The sequence below is a fragment of the Eschrichtius robustus genome, chromosome 19, assembly GCF_028021215.1.
Source record: "Eschrichtius robustus isolate mEscRob2 chromosome 19, mEscRob2.pri, whole genome shotgun sequence".
In the NCBI taxonomy this organism is placed as follows: Eukaryota; Metazoa; Chordata; class Mammalia; order Artiodactyla; family Eschrichtiidae; genus Eschrichtius; species Eschrichtius robustus.
The window spans coordinates 18,446,563-18,470,689 of NC_090842.1; the positions used below are offsets into that span (position 1 = coordinate 18,446,563).

The 24,127-nt window shown below is 38.9% G+C and overlaps 1 protein-coding gene and 1 pseudogene across 2 annotated transcripts in view; one reads left to right on the top strand and one right to left on the bottom strand.

Annotated features, from left to right (window-relative positions):
- Positions 1-24,127, bottom strand: part of TANGO6 (transport and golgi organization 6 homolog) — a 184,465-nt gene that overhangs the window by 116,114 nt on the left and 44,224 nt on the right. For both annotated transcript variants that reach the window (XM_068528750.1, XM_068528751.1), the window contains 5 exons: positions 22,626-22,738; positions 20,783-20,959; positions 17,163-17,295; positions 15,229-15,420; positions 8,051-8,185 (listed from right to left, as the gene is read on the bottom strand). In XM_068528750.1, the coding sequence (XP_068384851.1) occupies positions 8,051-8,185; positions 15,229-15,420; positions 17,163-17,295; positions 20,783-20,959; positions 22,626-22,738 (750 nt within the window). The remainder of the gene's footprint in view (positions 1-8,050; positions 8,186-15,228; positions 15,421-17,162; positions 17,296-20,782; positions 20,960-22,625; positions 22,739-24,127) is intronic.
- On the top strand, positions 12,599-14,146 carry LOC137753524 (guanine nucleotide-binding protein G(I)/G(S)/G(O) subunit gamma-10 pseudogene; annotated as a pseudogene).

Sequence of the window (24,127 nt, forward strand, 5' to 3'; positions counted from 1 at the left end):
CTATGAGATTAGAAATGAATTACAGGGAAAGAAACGTAAAAACCACAAACACATGGAGGCTAAACAATACGTTACTAAATAACCAAGAGATCACTGAAGAAATCAAAGAGGAAATCAAAAAATACCTAGAGACAAATGACAATGAAAACACGATGACCCAAAACCTATGGGATGCAGCAAAAGCAGTTCTAAGAGGGAAGTTTATAGCTATACAAGCCTACCTAAAGAAACAAGAAGAATCTCAAGTAAACAATCTAACCTTACACCTAAAGAAACTAGAGAAAGAAGAACAAACAAAACCCAAAGTTAGCAGAAGGGAAGAAATCATAAAGATCAGAGCAGAAATAAATGAAATAGAAACAAAGAAAACAATAGCAAAGATCAATAAAACTAAAAGCTGGTTCTTTGAGAAGATAAACAAAATTGATAAGCCATTAGCCAGACTCATCAAGAAAAAGAGGGAGAGGACTCAAATCAATAAAATCAGAAATGAAAAAGGAGAAGTTACAACAGACACCACAGAAATACAAAGCATCCTAAGAGACTACTACAAGCAACTTTATGCCAATAAAATGGACAACCTGGAAGAAATGGACAAATTCTTAGAAAGGTATAACCTTTCAAGACTGAACCAGGAAGAAACAGAAAATATGAACAGACCAATCACAAGCAATGAAATTGAAACTGTGATTAAAAATCTTCCAACAAACAAAAGTCCAGGACCAGATGGCTTCACAGGTGAATTCTATCAAACATTTAGAGAAGAGCTAACACCTATCCTTCTCAAACTCTTCCAAAAAATTGCAGAGGAAGGAACACTCCCAAACTCATTCTATGAGGCCACCATCACCCTGATACCAAAAGCAGACAAAGACACTACAAAGAAAGAAAATTACAGACCAATATCACTGATGAATATAGATGCAAAAATCCTCAACAAAATACTAGCAAACAGAATCCAACAACACATTAAAAGGATCGTACACCACGATCAAGTGGGATTTATCCCAGGGATGCAAGGATTCTTCAATATACGCAAATCAATCAATGTGATACACCATATTAACAAATTGAAGAAGAAAAACCATATGATCATCTCACTTGATGCAGAAAAAGCTTTTGACAAAATTCAACACCCATTTATGATAAAAACTCTCCAGAAAGTGGGCATAGAGGGAACCTACCTCAACATAATAAAGGCCATATATGACAAACCCACAGCAAACATCATTCTCAATGGTGAAAAACTGAAAGCATTTCCTCTAAGATCAGGAACGAGACAAGGATGTCCACTCTCACCACTATTATTCAACATAGTTCTGGAAGTCCTAGCCACGGCAATCAGAGAAGAAAAAGAAATAAAAGGAATACAAATTGGAAAAGAAGAAGTAAAACTGTCACTGTTTGCGGATGACATGCTACTATACATAGAGAATCCTAAAACTGCCGCCAGAAAACTGCTAGAGCTAATTAATGAATATGGTAAAGTTGCAGGATACAAAATTAATGCACAGAAATCTCTTGCATTCCTATACACTAATGATGAAGAATCTGAAAGAGAAATTATGGAAACACTCCCATTTACCATTGCAACAAAAAGAATAAAATACCTAGGAATAAACCTACCTAGGGAGACAAAAGACCTGTATGCAGAAAACTATAAGACACTGATGAAAGAAATTAAAGGTGATACCAACAGATGGAGAGATATACCATGTTCTTGGATTGGAAGAATCAATATTGTGAAAATGACTATACTACCCAAAGCAATCTACAGATTCAATGCAATCCCTATCAAATTACCAATGGCATTTTTTACGGAACTAGAACAAATCATCTTAAAATTTGTATGGAGACACAAAAGACCCCGAATAGCCAAAGCAGTCTTGAGGGAAAAAAACGGAGCTGGAGGAATCAGACTCCCTGACTTCAGACTGTACTACAAAGCTACAGTAATCAAGACAATATGGTACTGGCACAAAAACAGAAACATAGATCAACGGAACAAGATAGAAAGCCCAGAGATAAACCCACGCACCTATGGTCAACTAATCTATGACAAAGGAGGCAAAGATATACAATGGAGAAAAGACAGTCTCTTCAATAAGTGGTGCTGGGAAAACTGGACAGCTACATGTAAAAGAATGAAATTGGAATACTCCCTAACACCATACACAAAAATAAACTCAAAATGGATTCGAGACCTAAATGTAAGACTGGACACTATAAAACTCTTAGAGGAAAACATAGGAAGAACACTCTTTGACATAAATCACAGCAAGATCTTTTTTGATCCACCTCCTAGAGTAATGGAAATAAAAACAAAAATAAACAAATGGGACCTAATGAAACTTCAAAGCTTTTGCACAGCAAAGGAAACCATAAACAAGACGAAAAGACAACCCTCAGAATGGGAGAAAATATTTGCAAACGAATCAACGGACAAAGGATTAATCTCCAAAATATATAAACAGCTCATTCAGCTCAATATGAAAGAAACAAACACCCCAATCCAAAAATGGGCAGAAGACCTAAATAGACATTTCTTCAAAGAAGACATACAGACGGCCACGAAGCACATGAAAAGATGCTCAACATCACTAATTATTAGAGAAATGCAAATCAAAACTACAATGAGGTATCACCTCACACCAGTTAGAATGGGCATCATCAGAAAATCTACAAACAACAAATGCTGGAGAGGGTGTGGAGAAAAGGGAACCCTCTTGCACTGTTGGTGGGAATGTAAATTGATACAGCCACTATGGAGAACAATATGGAGGTTCCTTAAAAAACTAAAAATAGAATTACCATATGACCCAGCAATCCCACTACTGGGCATATACCCAGAGAAAACCGTAATTCAAAAAGACACATGCACCCGAATGTTCATTGCAGCACTATTTACAATAGCCAGGTCATGGAAGCAACCTAAATGCCCATCAACAGACGAATGGATAAAGAAGTTGTGGTACATATATACAATGGAATATTACTCAGCCATAAAAAGGAACGAAATTGAGTCATTTGTTGAGTCGTGGATGGATCTAGAGACTGTCATACAGAGTGAAGTAAGTCAGAAAGAGAAAAACAAATATCGTATATTAACGCATGTATGTGGAACCTAGAAAAATGGTACAGATGAGCCGGTGTGCAGGGCAGAAGTTGAGACACAGATGTAGAGAATGGACATATGGACACCAAGGGGGGAAAACTGCGGTGGGGTGGGGATGGTGTTGTGCTGAATTGGGCGATTGGGATTGACATGTATACACTGATGTGTATAAAATTGATGCCTAATAAGAACCTGCAGTATAAAAAAAACAAACAAACAAAACAACTAAAAAAAAAAAAAAAAAAGAAAAAGAGAAACCAAACCTGTCAACACTATGATCTTGGACTTCTAGCCTCCAGAACTGTGAAAAAATGAATTTCCGTTGTTTAAGCCACCCTGTCTGTGATTTTTGTTATGGTAGCCCTAGCAAACTAATGCAGATGTGAATAAATATCTAGGATTCATAAAAAAAAAAAAAAAAAAAAAAGAATCCACCTGCCAATGCTGGGGACACAGGTTCGATCCCCAGTCTGGGAAGATCCCACATGCTGCAGAGCAACTGAGCCCGTGCGCCACAACTACTGAGCCTGCGCTCCAGAGCCCGCGAGCCACAACTATTCAGCCCACGTGACACAACTACTGAAGCCTGCACGCCTGGAGCCCATGCTCTGCAACAAGAGAAGCCCCTGCAATGAGAAGCCCACACACTGCAACGAACAGTAGCCCCCGCTCGCCACAACTAGAAAAGATCAGTGGTTGCCAGAGGTTAGGGGGAGGGAGGGATGAATAGGCAGAGGATTTTGGGGTTAGTGCAACTATTAGGTACAGCACTATAATGGTTGATACCTGTCATTATGCATTTGTCAAAACCCATAGTGCACAGCACCAAGAGTGAACCCTAATGTAAACCACAGACTGTGGGTGATGATGATGTGTCAATGTAGGTTCATTGATTCTACAAATGTACCATTCTGGGGCTGGATGTTGACAGTGGGAGAGGCTGTGCGTGTGTGGGGGCAGGGAGTGTATAAGAAATCTCTGTACCTCTTGCTCCATTTTGCGGTGCACCTAAAACTGTTCTAAAATATAAAGTCTATTTTTAAAAAAACCCAACCATCTTTTCTCCCTGTTTTCAAACTTCTTAGTCATTGTGGGATTCACCTTATTCAACTAGGTAACTTCTCTAATCACCATGGGCAGGTAGGTGGATTCTGAGTCTAATAGTTTCTAAGGCAATGAAAGTTATGTATTCCTTCAGCTTCATAAGCCTACAGATTTCCCACTGTAAGAATAATCAGGGAAATCTAAGACTACAGGTGCCAACTATTTGCTTATAAATGTTCAAAAAAAATTTCTGAGGTATAAAGTAATATTCACTTAACTGGCAGATGACAAAACTGAAGCACTAAGTATTAATTATTTTTCAAGGGTCACCAAGGACCTCTATCAAAATTGAGAAGTGACCATAAAGCCCTCATTGCTCCTCCTGTCACTGCTTGTCAGCACAGATCTCACATCCAGACCTCAGAATTCTGTGTAAAAGCCCCGAGGCCTGAAGGAGCAACCCACAAGTGAGTGACAGATTCCTTTATCTGGCTGCCTCGCTCCCAGAGTTTCTGGAATGCTTCAGGAACAGAATGAGCAGTGTTATGTCAGCTCACATCCGTGATTTCTTTCAGGGTGTCAGGAGTGGAACAGTTAGATGGTGAGTCGTTATAAATTTCTGCAAATTCTCAAATTTAAAAACTGGGAGTTGGGGCTTCCCTGGTGGCGCAGTGGTTGAGAATCCGCCTGCCGATGCAGGGGACACAGGTTTGAGCCCTGGTCTGGGAAGATCCCACATGCTGCGGAGCAACTAAGCCCACGAGCCACAACTACTGAGCCCGCGTGCCACAGCTACTAAAGCCCGAGCACCTACAGCCCACGCTCCGCAACAAGAGGAGCCACCACAATGAGAAGCCCGCGCACTGCAACAAAGAGTAGCCCGCCCTCGCCGCAACTAGAGAAAGCCTGTGCGCAGCAACGAAGACCCAACGCAGCCAAAAATAAATAAATTAAAAAAAACAAAAACAAAAACAAAAAAAACTGGGAGTTGGACCAGCTGGGTGGTGGGAGAGAGTGTGTCTTCGCAGGGAAGCAGAGGAGAACTCGGGTGACAGCCAGAGGAGGGCATGTGTACACTGAAAAAGCCCCACATGAGACTTTACAAAGCTTCCCTGCGGGGGCATACACACCCTCATTCTGCCTTACCCTGCTGCAGTGAGAATCACTATTTTGGAAGAATCCAAGAGTCTCTTCCAGCAATAAAATGCTGACCTAAAAATTCCTAATTCTGAAAAACATTTACATTTATTTTGTGTTCTCCCTTCTGTATATCACCTATGTTTCTTCAGATATTTAGCTGAGCAGCTTATATGTCTGGGTCCTTATATACAATGTCACTGAATTTATTTTACAAGTGGTACTTTTACTTTCGTTTGAAGTCAGCACGTAGTATGCTCTGTTTTATAATGAGCCATATATAAAGACACAAGATACAGAAATATAAATCTTTTTTTAAAATTAAGAATTCATCAGATTAATCACAACCACTAGAAGGTAAACTCCATGAGGGAAAAGAGACACTTGATAAATAGTTCTTGAATGAGTTCATTCTATGATACTCTCAGAAAAAGTGGCATGAGATCTCAAGATTTGTGTTCAAAGTCCCAGCCCCACCAAGATCAGGTCTGTTCCACGCAGCAGTGCTTCAGAGGACACTATGGGCCCTGGAACATCATGCAGAAACTGCTTCCTGAGGGGACAGGCAAGTTACCAACATCATACTTTTACTGGTGACCGATCCTGACATTTAGAAAATAACTTTGGAAATATGGTTGTCTAGTTAGCAGTCTTAAACCTACACTTTCTCCAAATCAACTCCTCTTCCTAGACACTAGTTCTAATAATCATCTTAATTACCTAAATTAGAAAGGAAAGAAAGAAGCGTTCAAATTCTGTTAGATCCTGTTTCATTAGTTAAAACAATGAATCTTAATCAGGGATAGGTATTGAATACAATGTAATCTTCTAGACTCTGAAGCAACAACCTAGCCAATGATCATCTGAAAACATAATTCAGAATTGTGACTTTTTTTTTAATACCAAGACAGAAAACCTAGCATTACTATAGAAGCCACTTATAAATCCTTGAATCAAATGGAAAAAAAATTAATAGATCTAGGGCAAAAGTATAGGAGTGACGTGTTAATGTTCACTATAAGTGCAAAGTCAGAGGAATCAAGATATAATCAGTGAGTCAGGATGGCTCATGGAAGGGCAGGGACAGGTAAAGGATGTACATTTGCATCAGTCAGGTGAGTCTCTGTTAGAATATGACTAATTTACATAGCCAGCCCCCCAACAATGGGCTTCTCGAATAGGAAATGGAGATTTCTGTGTTCTATTTTCCATTTGGGATATGGTTTGAATTTCTAAGTGTTAAATAAGAAAAAAGAAAAGCAGAAAAAAAAAAAAAAAAGCACACTCTCAACTATGGAAATAAAGACTATTCAAATCAATATTCTACCAGAAAAACACAAATCAATCAGGTCAACTAAATCCAATAACAGTACAACTTAAGAAAAACTATTCCATTGGGGAACTTCTCCTTGACAGTTCTAACAGCAGGACTATAATATGACCCTAGCAACTGAACCAACAATGTTTTTTTCAAACTACATGGGAAATATAAAATTAGGAGTGCTAAGTAAATCTACCAAGAAATGGGTTTCACAACAGGCCCCAATAAAATTTCTTTTCTTCTTAAGGACAGGCTAGAGAGAGTCAAATTCTAATACACCAAGCATCAGTATCAGATTTTAATCCTCAAACTCAAAAATCCATTCCCAGAGGGTTTCCCTACTCATTGCTAAGAGTTATGTCCAGTTTGACTTCAGGTCAGATTTCATAATACTTGCACTAAACATATTCTGCTTTCTTGCAGTCTTCTAACCTAATGTGGTATGTCACACACACATATGTGCCTACCTTTCCACCTTATTCTGACCCCTGGTCTCTACAACTCAGCTACTCAGGCCTTCTATCAGTGTCTTAAGTATACCAAGCTCTTTCCTGCTTCCCAGCCCTCATACATGATGTTTCGTTAATTGGGAGAGTTTCCTCCATCTGCACTGTACACACCCCCGAACTCCTATGCAACAAGTCTTAGCTTAGACTTATATGTGTGTCCTCAGTGGAAACCTTCCCAGCCTAGGTTAGATGTTATGTTCTCTTGGTACCCTCCACTTCTCATTTGAGGTACTTCATTCAATTCTAAGTATATTTTTTTGAAATAGTTATTTAATGTCTGACTCCCTCACTGGCTTTGAGTTTCATGAAGGTAGGGACCATGTCTATTTGTCCACTGCTCTATTCCCAGCACCTTAGCTCAGTATGTGGCATATAACAAGTAGGCAATAAATATTTTTTGAGTGAATAAATTTAAAAATTATAAATTATGTAAAAGATACATGCACTAGAAACAAAGCTTTAACATGCTACATGATATGAGTTGAACAATGGATCCTGTGCTAAAATGGAACTATTCAAAACATGGAATCCTAAGCAACCAGCAGGTTACAAAGGTTCTCCCCTGACTACAGCAGTAGGCACAAGGGCTGAGCTTTGGAGAGCCACTACAGTGAGGGCCAGAGAATCTAGCGTTCACCACACATGCAAAACACTGTGCCAGGTATTTCCAAATCCAGCTCGTGCCAGGTCAGAAAGGGCCCTGCCATTCTGATGGGGAAGTCTACCCAGGTAACAAGGTGGAAGTGTTACAGTTTTCTTGTCCTCCACTTTGGAGAGAATCCTTATTAACAACCTGACTTGTTTATCCCGGTTCTCCTGTGTGCAATATCAATTCTGATTTCTCACAAGGGTATGAAAGGGAAGCAACAGATTTTTCTCTTCTCTTCTCCCTCCTTTCAAGTTTGGCTCACGTCTGCAACTCACCTGAATGGCTCCTCCCAGCATGACGGCCACCAGCCCCATGGACATGCTCAGTGTCTGTGATTCCACAGTGCTCTCTGCCTGGTGGGCCAGGCTTACACACGCTCGCTGCAGGGTTGCTGCTACAAAGTCCACAACCTACCACAGAAATGGAATTTAGAATCAGCAAGGAGTAAGGAAAAAAAATCTCAAAATTCTCTTTACATCTTACGTCTACCTCCTCATCTTTTTCCTCATCAACATCACGATAGCAAGAAGCTTCAAGAACAACTGCTACCATGTAGCAGGCATGGTGCTCAGTGTTCTACATGCACAAGCTCACTTAGGTCTCATATCAACTTTAGGATGTACTCTTGTCCTCATTTTCAGATGAAGAATCTTAGGCTTAAAGAGGCGATCTGCTCAAGGCCATACAGTCAATAAATGAGAAAGCCCATTTATACTTTCTCAGATCTTTTAATATACCAATCCACCTTCCTTTACTTTTCATGAATTTTGCCAGGAAATTAAAATGAAAAATGATTTGTTACTTTCTGACCATCTTAGAGTGTCCTAGATCTGCTTCTCCTAATGAGCATTCCTCTTCAATGATTCCTTCCCCCCGTTTTGACAGTCTAGTTCTAGTAAGCAAAGAAAGGGGGAAGAGGCATTAATTTTATTTAGAATTCGGTGTCCTCAAACAATCTACACAAATGATCCAGAGTCATTTTTTAAAGTATCCAACAGTTTTAAAGGATTAAGATTATTCATATATAAGATTTTACATAGCATTTGGCTAACAACTAAGCCTTAAATGGAATTAATTTGGTCGGCACCATTTTAACTGGGCTTGGATTAGTCATCTTAAGTAGAAACACATTTGAATAAAAGACAGCCTACACATACCCATACATGCACACGCACACACGTGCACACACTCACATGCACATTTAGGATTAATGGCTCAAGAGGGAAAAATCACTTTGAAAATGGGATGCAAGCTTGCATGTTTAACTCTCTGGGCAAATCACATGCTATGCTAGAATCTTTACTGCAGGCTCAAAGTCAGGAGAATGGCTTGTTAACACTTGTCTTTTGGAGCAAGGCAGGAAACTAGAAAGGTTATTAAAAGTTCCACTTACTATAATGAACCATGCTGGTTATGGCAATTTTCAACACCCTCTCTAGCCTAAGAATTTATTGATTACTAGAAGTTAAGGACATTGGCTTTTCCCAGAGAAACTGGCGGATCTACCATCTTGGGCCACCTATTTTGCCTCCAAAGAGTTTTCTAAAGCACTCCTTGATTATAGGAAGCTTCTATTTCACACAAATATACTGTTAAATTGCTGGAACAGAACACTATCTAGCCTTCCAACTTTTTCTAAATTCCTCTTCTCTATCTATCTATTTAACATTGCTAAACAAGTAGTGTGATCCTATTTTTGTTAAGAAAGAAACTTTCAGTTTGTATGTGAAATAAAAAACCTGGGAGCTGTTAACTGGTGTTGACAGCCAGCTGTAATTTTCATTTATGAAGTACCCTTTCCCCCAAACCTTGTAACAACGAAACCTCTAACCCATTTGGACAACAGCTCCTCCCCTACTATTCATTTCCTGTGATTTTATGGGGCTGCCAGCCACAAGGAAAGGTATGTGACTGATGCCTGTTCTAGAATTTATGTATATTGAGGAGACAATGGGAGACACTTTTACTTTTTACTTAAAATTTTTTATAAAGCTACATAATTCTAAAAGCCAAATATTCCTGAAAGTTTATAATGAAAAATGGCAGTGCCCTACCCCATTTCTCCCCACCTGATTCTGATTCTAGAGGCAACCAATTTTAATTATTTAGCTATTTAATTTAGTGATAACATTAAGCAGTTACTATTTACCAGGTACTGCTCTGAACATATTACAGGTATTTACTCATTTAATTGCCACAATAGTCCTATGGGGATGTGCAAACCTGCTGCCAACACTCTGGCAACTGAGTGCAAGGGAGCTGAGGCCTTACTGCTGAGTCTGCAGGCATCGGCTTAATCCTCCCGTTCTGCAGTGTGCTACTACCACCCAAGTTCAGAGTCTTTGGGTTCAACCTCTCTCAAGAATAAACCTCCAGTCTTCTGCTGCAGAGGGGAGGTAGTTGTACAAAGTTAAGGAAGGAGTCAAAGGGTTTACTGACTCTTGTGGAGCCTTTCAACCTGGTTTAAGCTCTAAATTCAGCTCCATCTTTAGAGCTTATCTGGTGCCCCGAGTCCTTCTAGGGTTTGGCAAGGAGAAGTGACTTGCTTCTTTTTTTTCATTTCAAAAAACTTTTAACAGCTCTATTGAGGCATAGTACTTTGCTTCCTGACTTCCTCCATGCAGGCACTTAGCTTTCCATTTTCTGAAGTTGCTGAATCAGCTACTATTTTCCAGTTTCCAAATATTGTTACTCTCTTCTCTAATGTGTCTCCTCTCCTGCTCTGTTGGTCCCTGTGGTTTCCAGAGGGAACAGATAAACACTTTTGCTCAATATACCGTCTTTAATCAGAAGTCCCTACTTTTTTAAAATTTGTACTTCTGTGTTGCTTAAATGTTTTTACAATGAGCACGTGTTTACGTTAAAAAATTTTATCATATGGAAAAGACCACAGCACGTAGAACCCCTTCTATTCTGCCAATTACAGTGATCCCGTTACAGAAGGGTGCAGACAGCGGCAGTTTCCTGAAAGACCAGGAAAAACGGAATCGTGCTCGTTCCACTCCATATACACTGGCGCCTTGCTGATCCCTCCACACTCCAGGCATGCTCCCTCTCATCTGGAACACTCTTCCCCTAAGTATCTCAATAGCTCCCTCCTTCCCTGCTTCAGATCTTTGCTCAAAAGTCACTTTCTCGGTGAGGTTCTCCATGACCACCCTGTTTACCTTACCACACTCCCTTTATCATCCCCTTACCTTGCTTGATTTTTCTCTCTGGTACCTATCACCGTCTAACGCCCTCTGTGTTTCTGCCTACTTGTTTACCATCTCTCTCTCCCTCTATGTAAATGTAAGCTCCATGAGAGCACAGATATGTGTCTGTTTTGTTCACTGCCGTGTCTCTGATACCCAGAAGAGCATGTAGCACATAGTAGGCTCTCAATACACATTTGCGGAATGCAGGAACTCGGGAATTGGAACAGGGCTCTGCATCAGTACAGACCGTTCCACGCCTCATTCCTCTCTGCATCGTCTCATATACTAATATGCCATCTGCCAACACGCTTTATTGAATTTTTAATCTCTCGCCCATGAATACTTCTATATGCATTTCTAACAAATAAGATTTGTTTTTTATATAACTACCATACTACGACTACACTCAATAAAAATTCCTTATATCTTCTAATACCTGGTCCATGACTGTCGCAAAAATGTCTTCATACAATTGGCTTGTTTGAATCAAGATCCGCACACTGCATTTCGTTGATATGACTCAAGTCCCCAACAGTCCTGCTCCTCTTTAATGTCATTAATTTGATGAAGAAGCTGGGTCATTTGTACTATGGAATTTCCCACATTATGGATTTGGCTAATTGTTTCCTCATGGCACTTAATTTGCTCCTCTATCCTGAGTTTCCCTGATCGGATTTAGGTTCACATTTTGGGGGGTTTGTTTTGTATTGTTTGGGGGTTTTGAGGGGAAGAACCCTTCCCAGGTGATGTGGCATACTTCTTATGGCATTACATGAGGAGGCACATAATAATGTCTGCTTCTCACGGTGATGTTAAGATTAACTGGTCCAAAATAAAAAAAAATTTTTTTAAATGAAAAAGGATTAACTGGTCCAGGCTGAAATATTCAGGTTGACATTACTGATATTTGCATTAACCCTGAAATCCACCAAAAATAAAATGTATAGACAGATGGAAACATAGATAAATATGTGATAAAACATGTATAATAAAATGTTAATTGTAGAAACTAGGTAGTGGGTATACAGGTACTCACTATAAAATTCTTTCAAATTTTAAAGTTTTTGTAATAAAATGCTGGAAGAAGAAAGGAACAGTTGGTTTGGGTGTCAAATGGCCTAATACATTCATTATAAAGTACCCCTAATGGTTTTAGCAACATTGATGATTGTTACCTAGGTCCATTTTGTTATTAGGGGATTGCAAAATATAATTTTCTAGTTCTCTTTCTGAGTTTTTCAGCTGTGGTTCTTATACAAAGAAAAAATTTTCTTCATTGACTAGTTACACGGGAAAGATAAATGCTTTATTCATTCCCTTCATTTATCAATTTACAAAACACTGAACTCATGCCTCAGCAACCTCAAACATGTCCTACAAGAGATTTGCGGGGGGGTGGGGGGGTACTTGACGTGTTTTAATCCACTGCAGGTATTATTCTTTGTAATGCTCAAATTGTCCTACCTGTGGTCAACAGGAGCCCCTCCAAGTTGGCTCCTGAATGCCACTGACATGAGCCCATTAACCTCGGATTGCTTCAAGATGCCCTGAGGCTTACAGTACAATTCCCGCCCTAGACCCGAATGAACCTTTAATCCAATGAGTTTTGTGCTCTTTTCGTAGGAGATGGTATTCAGAAACTATAATGTGGTACTGGGGACAGTTATTGCTACTGGATTGTCATTGCTTCTTGGCATTGACAGTGGACTGAGCTAGAAAACACCTGCTTTTTAAAAAGAGAAAAATAAATTATGAGTTCATATAAACACTTCCAGTTAGAACTTAATATTATAGGAGTTTTACTCAAGTTCTTTAATTTTATGTTTATAACTCTCTTTCTTATGCTGAAAATCTTGTTTCCTAATTATGTTAACAGAATAACTTATTTATTACTTATAACATATCCATACACGTGTGTATTTCAAAATAATATACCAAAATTATCACTAGCAGTAAGACTACCAAATGCAGTTCAATGTTTTTTTTGTGTGTTTCTTTTTGTCCTGATATGTTTTAACCTCAGCTGACGATAATTTAATGGGACAAATCACTTTTGTATCAGCCTAACACCACTGCTCCTTAATTAGGAGTAAAAGAAGATAAGTGGGAAGGCTTAAGTCATATCAGTTTTTAGACCATTTTCCTTTCCCACTAGCATCCTGAGACAAAAACATAAAGTCTGGATGAAAAAGTCTTTAGGGAACTGATATAAACACAGGAGAAACAAATCACCCTACTAAATAATATGGGGTCAGTGAACTGAAGGAATAAGAGGCCAGGAAAGAAATAATGAGCATAATTCTCATTAAACAGGCACGGTAAGTCAGAGCTGACAGGCAGCTGCAAATTTTCTCAGCGGGAGCTGTAGTGAAATGCTGCTTAGCAACACCGAAGGCAGATGACAATGACGATGATACAAAGAGCTGGAGAGTCAGATTTAAGCGTGACAATCATACCATGTTACAATTGACTATTCACCAACCGAGCAACAACTAACTGTGGTAAAGTGGTAAAATATGATGACTACACTACCTATGCTTTAGTACTTTTATTTCCTATTTTTTAAAAAAGCTGGTAAAAATAATGTCTGAGCCATTAAATTCAGGCACTGATTCACATAGTTACTCTACTCTGAAAGCATGAAAAAAAAAAAAATCTGGGGGCCAGCGTGAGCGTCCTGCAGCGCCTGGTGGAGCAGCTCAAGCTGGAGGCCAGCGTGGAGAGGATCAAGGTCTCTCAGGCGGCTGCAGAGCTTCAACAGTACTGCATGCAGAATGCCTGCAAGGAAGCCCTGCTGGTAGGTGTTCCAGCCAGAAGCAACCCCTTTCGGGAGCCCAGATCCTGTGCTTTACTCTGAAGACTGTAGGGAAGAAGTCCGCTGAGGAATGCTTTCAAGCACCAAGTGATGAATGACTGCCTCCAAATCTCAAGAACACACTTCTCCAGCCAAATGACTTTTAGATATTTCACAGGACCTTTCCTGTGGCCTGGTCCTTTAGCCAAAATTCTACAGAAATTTATGAGTTTCTACTCAAGGAAACTGGGTGAAGGAGTAGATTTGAAATAATAATGGCCTGGTTCTTTGCTGAAGTGCTTTATACTTAAACAAAAACCTTACCACCAAATATACCAAAATACACCTCTTTCATTAAGTGAATTACTAGTGTTTCTATACCTGGAATGTTACATATGTTTTATTTACTAGATGTTTACATTTTGGGAAGGAAAACAGTATTGTTTGTTAAAAAAAATTAAATATTTGTAATTTGTTGTTTCCGACTAAGATTTTTATACCATAAAAAAATTTGTTCTTTTCTCATGAATTTATAATTTCTAAATGAAGACAAGCAAGTATAAAATTGGGGGAAGAATGGGCTTTATTAGTCAAATGATATCTTGATTTTTCTAAATAAGAAGATTGTTTTATTTTTAACACTAAACATGGGAGCTGTTTCTTAGCAAACTTGTTTGAAAGGATTAATGTTGTATTGTGTATTAGATTGCCCCATCCTGTATATGAAGCAGATTTGATCTTTGTCTTCTTAAGTTCCTCTACTTTATAATGGTGGTTTTACTTAAAAAAAATACTAAATTATTTCATGTCTTTAAAACAATGTTTAAATGTGATCTACAGAATATTACAAATGATTAAAAAAAAAAAATGATGTGAAAATATTACAACCTAAATGAATGCTCAATGTCACAAGTGTTTTACTTTGATGATGTGCCTTTGATTTAATTTGGGACACTTAAAAGAATACTTTGTTTGTGGTTGTTATAACCTTTCAAATTTGAGTTTAATCATTCTCAACTTTTAATGCACATTAGAATCATCCACGGAGCTTAAAAAAATACATATGCCCAGGCTCTAATGCAGACATGCTGAATCAGAATCTCTAAAAGTGGGCTAGGCATCAATATCAGGAAAAAGATCCCAGACAATTTTATTTGCACCAAAAGTTGAAAACCACCATGATATATAAATATTTTAAATAATTCTCAGTTTTATGTGCATGAGAATCACCTCAGGAGCTTGTTAAACATGCTGATTCCCAGGACCTATGAAAGTACTGATTCTCTTAGCCTGGTGTGGGCTCAGTAATTTACGTTTAACCTGAATTCCAGGTAACACTGATGCAGGTGTCATCTAACCACACTCTGAGTAACATTTCTTTGAACGTTTGGGGGAAAGAATGAAAGAAACTGAAATAGACAAATACCACCAGGCTGGGAACCAGCATGTGGCTGTCACTGACCTGAGTGATGTTTGTGAATATCTGCTCAGACATTCTCTCACACAGAACAGCCGTGAGCTGGAGGACCAGCAGCTTCCGCTCCGGACCTTCCACAAGAAGAGTCTGGTGCTGCTCTAATTCCAAGAGGCTTTCGCTGGAGAATGGCTTTGTTTTTAACTCTGCTTCATTTTCCACAGCCATGTGAGTCAACTCCTATCAGTGTGGGAGAAAAGAAAAAGAGAAGAAAAATCCTGTAGAACTAAGGATTTCAGAAACAGCTAGAAAACTCTGTTTGAAATGTGGATATAGAGAACCAGTCTGTTTTCATTACAGCATTAAGTACAATAGCCAAAAACTGGAAACAACTTAAATGTACAGCAATAAGCATAAATTGTGATGTATTTATTATATTGCAGCAGTTGAGATAAATGAACTAGATCTATATGGATATCAATATAGAGGGATCTCAAAAACACAGTTGAATGGAAGATGTAAGTTGCAGAATAATACATATATCATGATACCAGGTATACGAAAATTTTAAACTTCATAATAAAAAACATACATACACACAAAGAACTAGTCTGACAGATTACTTACTTTATCACTATTTTTATGATCTCTACCACTAGCTTCCCTTGAACTGAGGTCATATAACATTTCCAAACCTTTTTTAGAGACTATTAGATGCTTTCAGCACCACACCTCTTTTTCCCTAAGATATTTAGAACTAAACTTCTACTAATAGATAATTCATTACTGTGGGTTTTGTAAGCTTTTCCTTAGCTTTCACACTGTAAATTTCCTTGGGAAAGGAAAACTTTAGGTTCCTTAAGAATTAATGCTTTACCATAGTAACTGACAGTTTAGAGCAGTGGTCCTCAACTGTTTCTGGGCAATTTTGCTCCCCAGGGGGCTCATAGCAATATCTAGGGACATTTTTGGTTGTCATAATTGGGAGGTGACACAGACATCTAGTGAGTAGAGGTCAGGGATGCTGCTAAACTTGCTACAATGTACAGGAAGCCCCCACCCCAAGAAAAAATTATCCAGGCCAACACGTCAATAGTACAAAGGCAGAAGAACCTTGGTTTAGAGCAAAGCCCTTTGACTTTTTGTTTTTTAAACAAATTTTAAAGAAATTATCCAATTAAGAGGGTATTTTCTTGGAATGTTATTTACAGTGAACAGCTGGGCAGGGGGATGAATGTGAACATGGGAGGTGAGAAACATCGAAAAAGTATCACCCACTTCAATTATAGGAACGTTAGCCCTGATTCCCTCCTTGCATTCTCCCACACCTACACCAACCTTAAACTCCACAGACATTCTCTTAGAGTTGACACTTTATTTAGGGAAAATACTAAAGAAGGCAGAGATGGACAGGGAATCAGAGATACCGGCTTATGGTCGCTAGCAGTACAAACAAGGAGTAACAGTATGGGGCATAAGTTACTGTCGGAGGTTAGGGCAAAAGGAAGCACAACCACCAGGCTAAGAAACAAACCCGGAAAAGGTTTCAAGTGGCTACAAAATGAAATGAGAGAGGCAGAACTGCTAAATCTCCTTTGCAAATACCTGACAAAACAATAGTCAGAAAGGATAAGGGATTACTCTATAGCTGTAAAACCTACTATTAACTTCAAAAGAGTTCTTACTGTCAACAAAGAGCAAAGATTAACCCTTTAATAGATCAACAGCTCTGCTCTGCTCATCTCTAAAATTTCAGTGCAGATTATCTTGGAAAGTAGTTCAATCATATGTGTACTGCTGAAGGTAAATTTCTTTTTGACCAAACCAAAGGCTACTAAAAAATAAATTACCCTTATGTCCTCTATTTCTCCTAAATTAAGACCTAATTTTAGGACCTAAAATTATGACTGCCTTGAAAATTCAAAGGGGCTCCTGGTACTACCCTAGAATAAAGCTGACCATGAACTATACATAGTTCTTACCTTCAAGCAGAAGATGAAGAAGTCTCCTGCCAAACCACATTCCTGGCAGTGGGACAGCAAGTCCCCAAGGTGCTCTACCTGGCACTGCTCTGAGGACACCTTCTGGTATAGGGCTTCATCTTCATCTTCATCACTGCAATGCAGGGTAAGATTTATCACCCGGAGAAACTATTTTTTTGGAAACCCCATTAATAATCTTCTAAAGTAACATGTTATTTCCATACAGCAAATCATTATAAAGAGCTCAAAAATTTGTTTAAATTATTTTCCTGTTTCTCCATGCTGAAAAGGTATTTATTCTCAGAAGCTAGGCTATCATGTCCTACATAGTCATTTGCTGAAATGGGGAAGATTCATTTTAAGATGGATGTTGAAGAATTACTATTATTTCAATAAGTTGCAAAAGCAAGGAGGAATTAAAGTATAGGTTTATGCAGATATTCTGGTTCCTGAAGAAAAGAAGAGAAAGAGAAGGCTGAAAAGCAAGGGCAGATCAGAGAGCCTTGGATGCCATTCAAAGGAACTTGGACCTTTTTTCAATGAGCCACTAAGGGTTATGGGCAGTGGAAAAAGACATGATCTTCATAGGAAGAGATTCAGTCAATCTCAGTGAACCAATTGTTGAGTTATGAAAATGCATAAAGGCGCAGAAAACAGAGGAGGCCAAATTTCCAAGTAATAAAATGTGGCTAAGTTATCAAAAATGGTGCCATGATTTCTGCAAAAAGTTTCAAGAAAATTCTCATGAGGTACTAAGGCTTCTAGCTTTCATTCATCGGATAAATGAAAAAGCCAATATACAGTATTCTTATACTGTATCATGTAAATAAATAAGAAGGTACAGAAGATACACTAGAAAACAAAACACTAAAATAATGTAAACAGTGATTAGGATAGTGGTTGATTTTTGTTTTCCTCTTTATGTTTTTTTGTATTATACAAAGAACATGTATTACTTTTGTGATGAAAGAATAAAATTTCTGGGACTTCCCTGGCGGCGCAGTGGTTAAGGATCTGCCTGCCAATGCCGGGGATACAGGTTCGATCCCTGGTCCGGGAAGATCCCACATGCTGCGGAGCAACTAAGCCCGTGCGCCACAACTACTGAGCCCATGTGCCGCAACTACTGAAGCCCGCACGCCTAGAGCCCGTGCTCCGCAACAAGAGAAGCCACCACAATAAGAAGCCCGTGCACTGCAACAAAGAGTAGCCCCCGCTTGCCACGACTAGAGAAAGCCTGCGCGCAGCAACGAAGACCCAACACAACCAAAAATAAATAAAATAAAGTGGTTAATTAAAAAAAAAAAAAAAAGAGGGTTTCCCTGGTGGCGCAGTGGTTGGGAATCCGCCTGCCATTGCAGGGGACATGGGTTCAATCCCTGGTCTGGGAAGATCCCACATGCCACGGAGCGGCTAGGCCTCTGCGCCACAACTACTGAGCCTGCGCTCTAGAGCCCATGCTCGGCAACGGGAGAAGCCACTGCAACGAGAAGCCCGCGCGACGCGATGAAGAGCGGCCCCGCCTCACTGCAACTAGAGAAAGCCCGCGCGCAGCAACAAACACCCAACACAGCCAAAAATAAATAAAAATAAAATAAATAAATTTATTTTTAAAAAAAAAGAATAAAATTTCTTTCAGATTAAATTGAGAAAAAAATGACAGATGCTGCTTCATTTCATTGAAAATACAATTATTGTGGTTAATTTGGCAAACCGTCTAACTGGGCAGTGTGTCCCAATCTGCCAGTTCACTTAATAACATAGCCTTTATACTCCTTTAGTAGAATGAATAACCTAGAAATTACGCTTAGAATTACTTCCTATATTATCCTAGAATCTTCCAGAGTCCTTCAGATCAATCATGTTATCTCCACCACATTTTATGTTAGAAGAAAAGCTGAAATGGCTTCTAAGCTTCTGTGAACCGCCCCAACTGTCAAAATGAAGTACTGTATTCAAGTATTCTTTTAAAAAAAAAGACATGACAACAACTACCTTAAGAAGCATTATTTTATTCATTCTTAAAATTTCAATGAAAGAGTCAATTCCAAACAGTTATATTTAGTTCCAGAAAGGTAAAAATTCTGGATGCAAAGATCATGAAATCTAAGCTGCTCTTTTAGAGTTTCTTTAATCAAACTTCTTATTGATAACTGGTGCTGCTGGGCAGAATGGTAGAGTGAAAGGTAAGTGGTGATAAAGACCAGGTGGCGATATGTACCCTGCCGTTGGGGCACTAGCACCATGAGCAGGATCTTTAGAACAAATCATAAAATCACACACACACACACACACACACACACACACACACACACACACACACACTTCTTTGCTATGGTGTCAACGTTTTGGAGACATGGAGCGTCTTCAATACCTAATGAAAGCTATGGACCCTATTTTCGGCAAAGAATCCATGTTTGCATATAAAAAAATTTCTTGTGTATAATTTCAAGGGGATTATAGATTCCGAGAAGTCCATACAGAGACCCCAGGTTAAGGATCCATTGCTTCTAGCAGTGTATGGAGATCCATTCAATCACTGCCTATCCACTTTTTTTCCTACCAAGAAGAGAAACTGTCGTTTCAATAAGAACTGTTGATTTTGACATATTTGCACTAAAGACTTGTTAAGACAGCAATAAGTTTTAACTGCTGATAAGTCACATACTATAAAATCCTCTATCTAGTCCCTAAATTGGTCCCAGGATAAACTGTTCCAAAGGGTTTTTAAATAAACATGCCAAAAAATTTTAAGCTCCTTCAGTTCGGGGGCATAGTTATAACTGCAAAACCTACTAATGCTCAACAACTCTCAGTAAATTAGTAGCTTAAGTTTGTACTGATAATTCTGTTTGCAATCAATGTGTTTTTTCTATTTTCCTCAAGACTCTCATATTGAATAAGTGTTTTAAAACTTAACCAAATTAACCATGAACTTAAAGAGTTACTTAAATGTAAACACTTTAACAAATAGCAGCACTTTGAATGTGGTGTGACATCTGAGTAGCTGCCCCCAGTTAAGTATTACATGGACTCTGATCAACCAGAACTTATGTTCGTAGGTAATGACATCTACACGTATCACCTAGAAAATGGAAATAATTTAAAATACACTTGTGAGATGCAGGAGAAATAAATTATCCATTCCACTAACACTTGTTAGCCGCCTTCTAAACAACCCCTAGGAGGAACAAACCCCCATCATAAAATTACCATAAAAGAGAGCTTTGAGACAATTTCCCTTAGGATTAAGTCTGACTCTGAACACACATACCATTCTGAGTGTCAGAGGGAGAACTGGATTGTTATGGTGTTGAGGGTGAACATGTGTCTGCCTTTTACTCTGATTCACTGGCAAAGACTTTGTGAAGTAAGTGGGCTTGTTATGATGCAGAGCGGTGAGGCTCCAGTAAATTGCACCTATTAGCTAGCATCTAGGAAAAACCTGGAGGATTATTTTAGGCTCACATTTCACTTACAGATATCAATAAATAGCAGCACCTCAGCTGCTTGAGTTTCTGGTTTCCTTTCTATCAGCGCCCCTTAGTGGACGAGTCACGGAATGGCCTTTCGAGTACAATTAAATCTGAAGAGAGATAGCAAAGGATGGGTGGACTCACCAAACGGCCTCTTTGATGGTAATCATAATGCCACCTTGAGTGGCAGCTCTAAAGTGGCACAGAGGATGGAGAGAGGGCACAGTTTTGTCCAGCCCTGCAAATCCTTGCAGGCTAGTAATTGCCTTTTTCCTCTCCAGTTTCCCCAGCATCCATAATAAGATCTCTTGGCAAAGTGACCTGGCAGAAAAAAGCAGTTATAAATGAGCTTGTCATCTTACTCTACACATTTAACAAGCTAACATAAAAAAAGAAAGAATGACAGTCAGGTTCCATGCATTCTAAAGGCTGGCACAATCACCTAGTACTACTGAAGTGCGGGAGTGGAAACTATGCTTCTTGTGAATTTCAGAATGCAAATATCCTGAAATTCAGTGAGTGACTGACTAATCTCTGGTTGTAGAAGCAGCCCTGATATGACACATGAGCCCCACATGATTTTTTTTTATTCCAAATGAACTCATTGCCTTTGACTCAGGCACTGTGAAAGAAAAGTTTACAGTGATCAAACCATCTAAGATCAGTGGGACCAATAACTGGAGACCAAGAAACAGCACACCAACAAATTCTTGCTGATTCCTTATCCCCTCTTATCCGTGCCAATCAACTAGGACAGGAATGCAATAAACGTTTGCTTCTTCCTTCTCAGTCTCTGATGAGGATATGATAGTGCTGTGAGGACTTGGGCTTCAAAACTAAAACAAGAGTTATTATAGGAATGGTCTTTTGAAGCCAAATTCACATATTTATAGCCTCCATCTTCCACTGCACTTTCTTTTGTCACTTCCCTCATGTCTGTGGGCTTCAGTGATCCACTGACCAAAAGTTAAGAGAGTTAAAGGCAATATGTAAGCTTCGAATAATATGCAAGACGGAGCACTTCGCTTTATCACTTAATGATGATAGTGACTATTTATTGAGCTTATTATTTGCCAGGGACAGTGCTAAACACTTCAATGCATAGTTAGTCTTCATAATAACACTATGAAGAAGATACTATTACTGAATATGAGATTACATGTGGGGGATTTCCAAACACCAAAAATCAGAATTCTGTAGGATCTTTTTTTTAAAATTTTTATTGGAGTATATCTGATTTACAATGTTGTGTTAGTTTCAGGTGTACAGCAAACTGAATCAGTTATACATATACATATATCCACTCTTTTTTAGATTCTTTTCCCACATAGGCCATTAGGGAGTACTGAGTAGAGGTCCTTGTGCTATATACAATAGGTCCTTATTATCTATTTTATATATAGTAGTGTGTATATGTCAATCTCAAACTTCCAATTAAAGTCTTAGAAGGAGGAAGAAACAACATAAATCACTGTGAAAACAGAGCTGATACAAAATGAGTCCTACTTAAATTCCAATACAAAGATTATTTTCTGGATGACCAAGGAATCCCTTCATTCTCAACAACACTGTACAGCACTAACACCAAATCCAAGCCTAAATTACAGAGTGCCACATTCAGATCCAGATTTCCCCAACTTGATTTCTAACTACTCACAAGGTATTTATGATCCAACCTCTATTTCCTCCTCCCTAGACATGTAATTCCAGTATTTCTCACTGATCAAACAGTGGCATGTTCATACATGTAAACGGAGATTTCATTTCTGATGTCTAAGACAGAGGCTGAGGAAAGTCATTCTAAAAACTAGATCCAATCCCGTGCAATCTGCAAAGCTCTCTTTCTTTTCTAGAGGATTGTCAAATGTTTTCCTGACTTTGAAAGAAAAAAAAAATTATAAAGTGGGATAAGTCATATTCAAAATAAGAACAACACACAAGAAAGATTTCAGTATTTACAAACAATAAGGTTCTCTAGATTGTTTACCTTATGTGAGACACACTGTGCTTGGTAAAACAGTAGAGAGAAAAGAGCACTCCCAGGACAGGAAGCAGGGAATCCACCAAAACTGTTAAAGGTTCATTCCCGACCACGTACACCTAGGGAAAAGGAAATGGTGGTACACTGAGTGCAAGGCCGGAGGAATGGGAATCAAACACCATACACGAATTAGCAGGGCTTGGAGGCTTATCTTAAGCAACACTCTAGCCCTGAGGTGAACAATTGTAGCTCTAAGCCTAAGGAAACCATCTGAGATTAGCAGACAGGCTGAATCAAAGGGAGACTAAAAAGGGAGCATTGCTCTTTCATGCATGCAGCCTGAAGAACTGCTGGGTGAACCAGGTAGGTGAACCCGTTTTCTGACCCCTTCCTCTCCTACTTCTGACTACCTCAAGAGTCTCTTCATCTATTATTCATCAATACAATAATTATCTTACTGCTAAAGGCCCTGTTATTAGAAACTAACAAGCAATGACCACCAAATAGAAAAGCTTAAGACTAGATTTGAAAGAAACAAAGCAAAACACAGCTTGCTCTAGCTTTGTCATTTTTTTTTTTTTTTTTTTTTTTTTTAGCTTTGTCATTCTTAAGATGTAACTGTCACATGGGCATGTCCTATTCTCTCCAGTTCAATAAATGTGCACCTAGATCTGCACTGGCTTTACAGGGTTAAGTGTGTGAGGATTCTGATGTTTATTAACAATAACTATGTTAACTGTTTTATTTGTACCTTTTGAAAAGGATTCAACAAACTCTTCTGAATCTACTGGAATCAAAGTACTGTTCTAGGCACTGTAGTGAATATAAAAGTGAACAAGAATTGTTCTCTCTCATTGCTTGTGATTTAACGGGAAGAATAAAACAAATAAACCAATAATAATAAGATTAATGTTAATATTATTATTATTCAAGGTGGATGATTTAAAGTATCTTATGAAGTGCCAAAATGCTATTCAAAACTCCAATCAAACACAATAGGATTTTATTTCATTTTTTTTTAACTCTACAAGCTTACTGTTATTTATTTATTTGTTTATTTATTTTATGGCTGCGTTGGGTCTTCGTTGCTGCACGTGGGTTTTCTCTAGTTGCAGCGAGCGGGGGGTACTCTTCATTGTGGTACGTGGTCTTCTCATTGCGGTGGCTTCTCTTGTTACGGAGCACGGGCTCTAGGCGTGCAGGCTTCAGTAGTTGCAGCATGAGAGCTCAGTAGTTGTGGCTCGTGGGCTCTAGGACGCAGGCTAAGTAGTTGTGGCGCACAGGCTTAGTTGCTCCACGGCATGTGCGATCTTCCTGGACCAGGGATTGAACCCGTGTCCCCTGCATTGGCAGGTGGATTCTTAACCACTGGACCACCAGGGAAGTCCCCACAATAGGATTTATAGGATTTTAAAATGCAATTCTGTTCTAATACATTAACTAAAACTTGATGGTGTAGACAATAATAATAATAAAAGAAGAAAGAGGGTCTGACAATGATTACACAC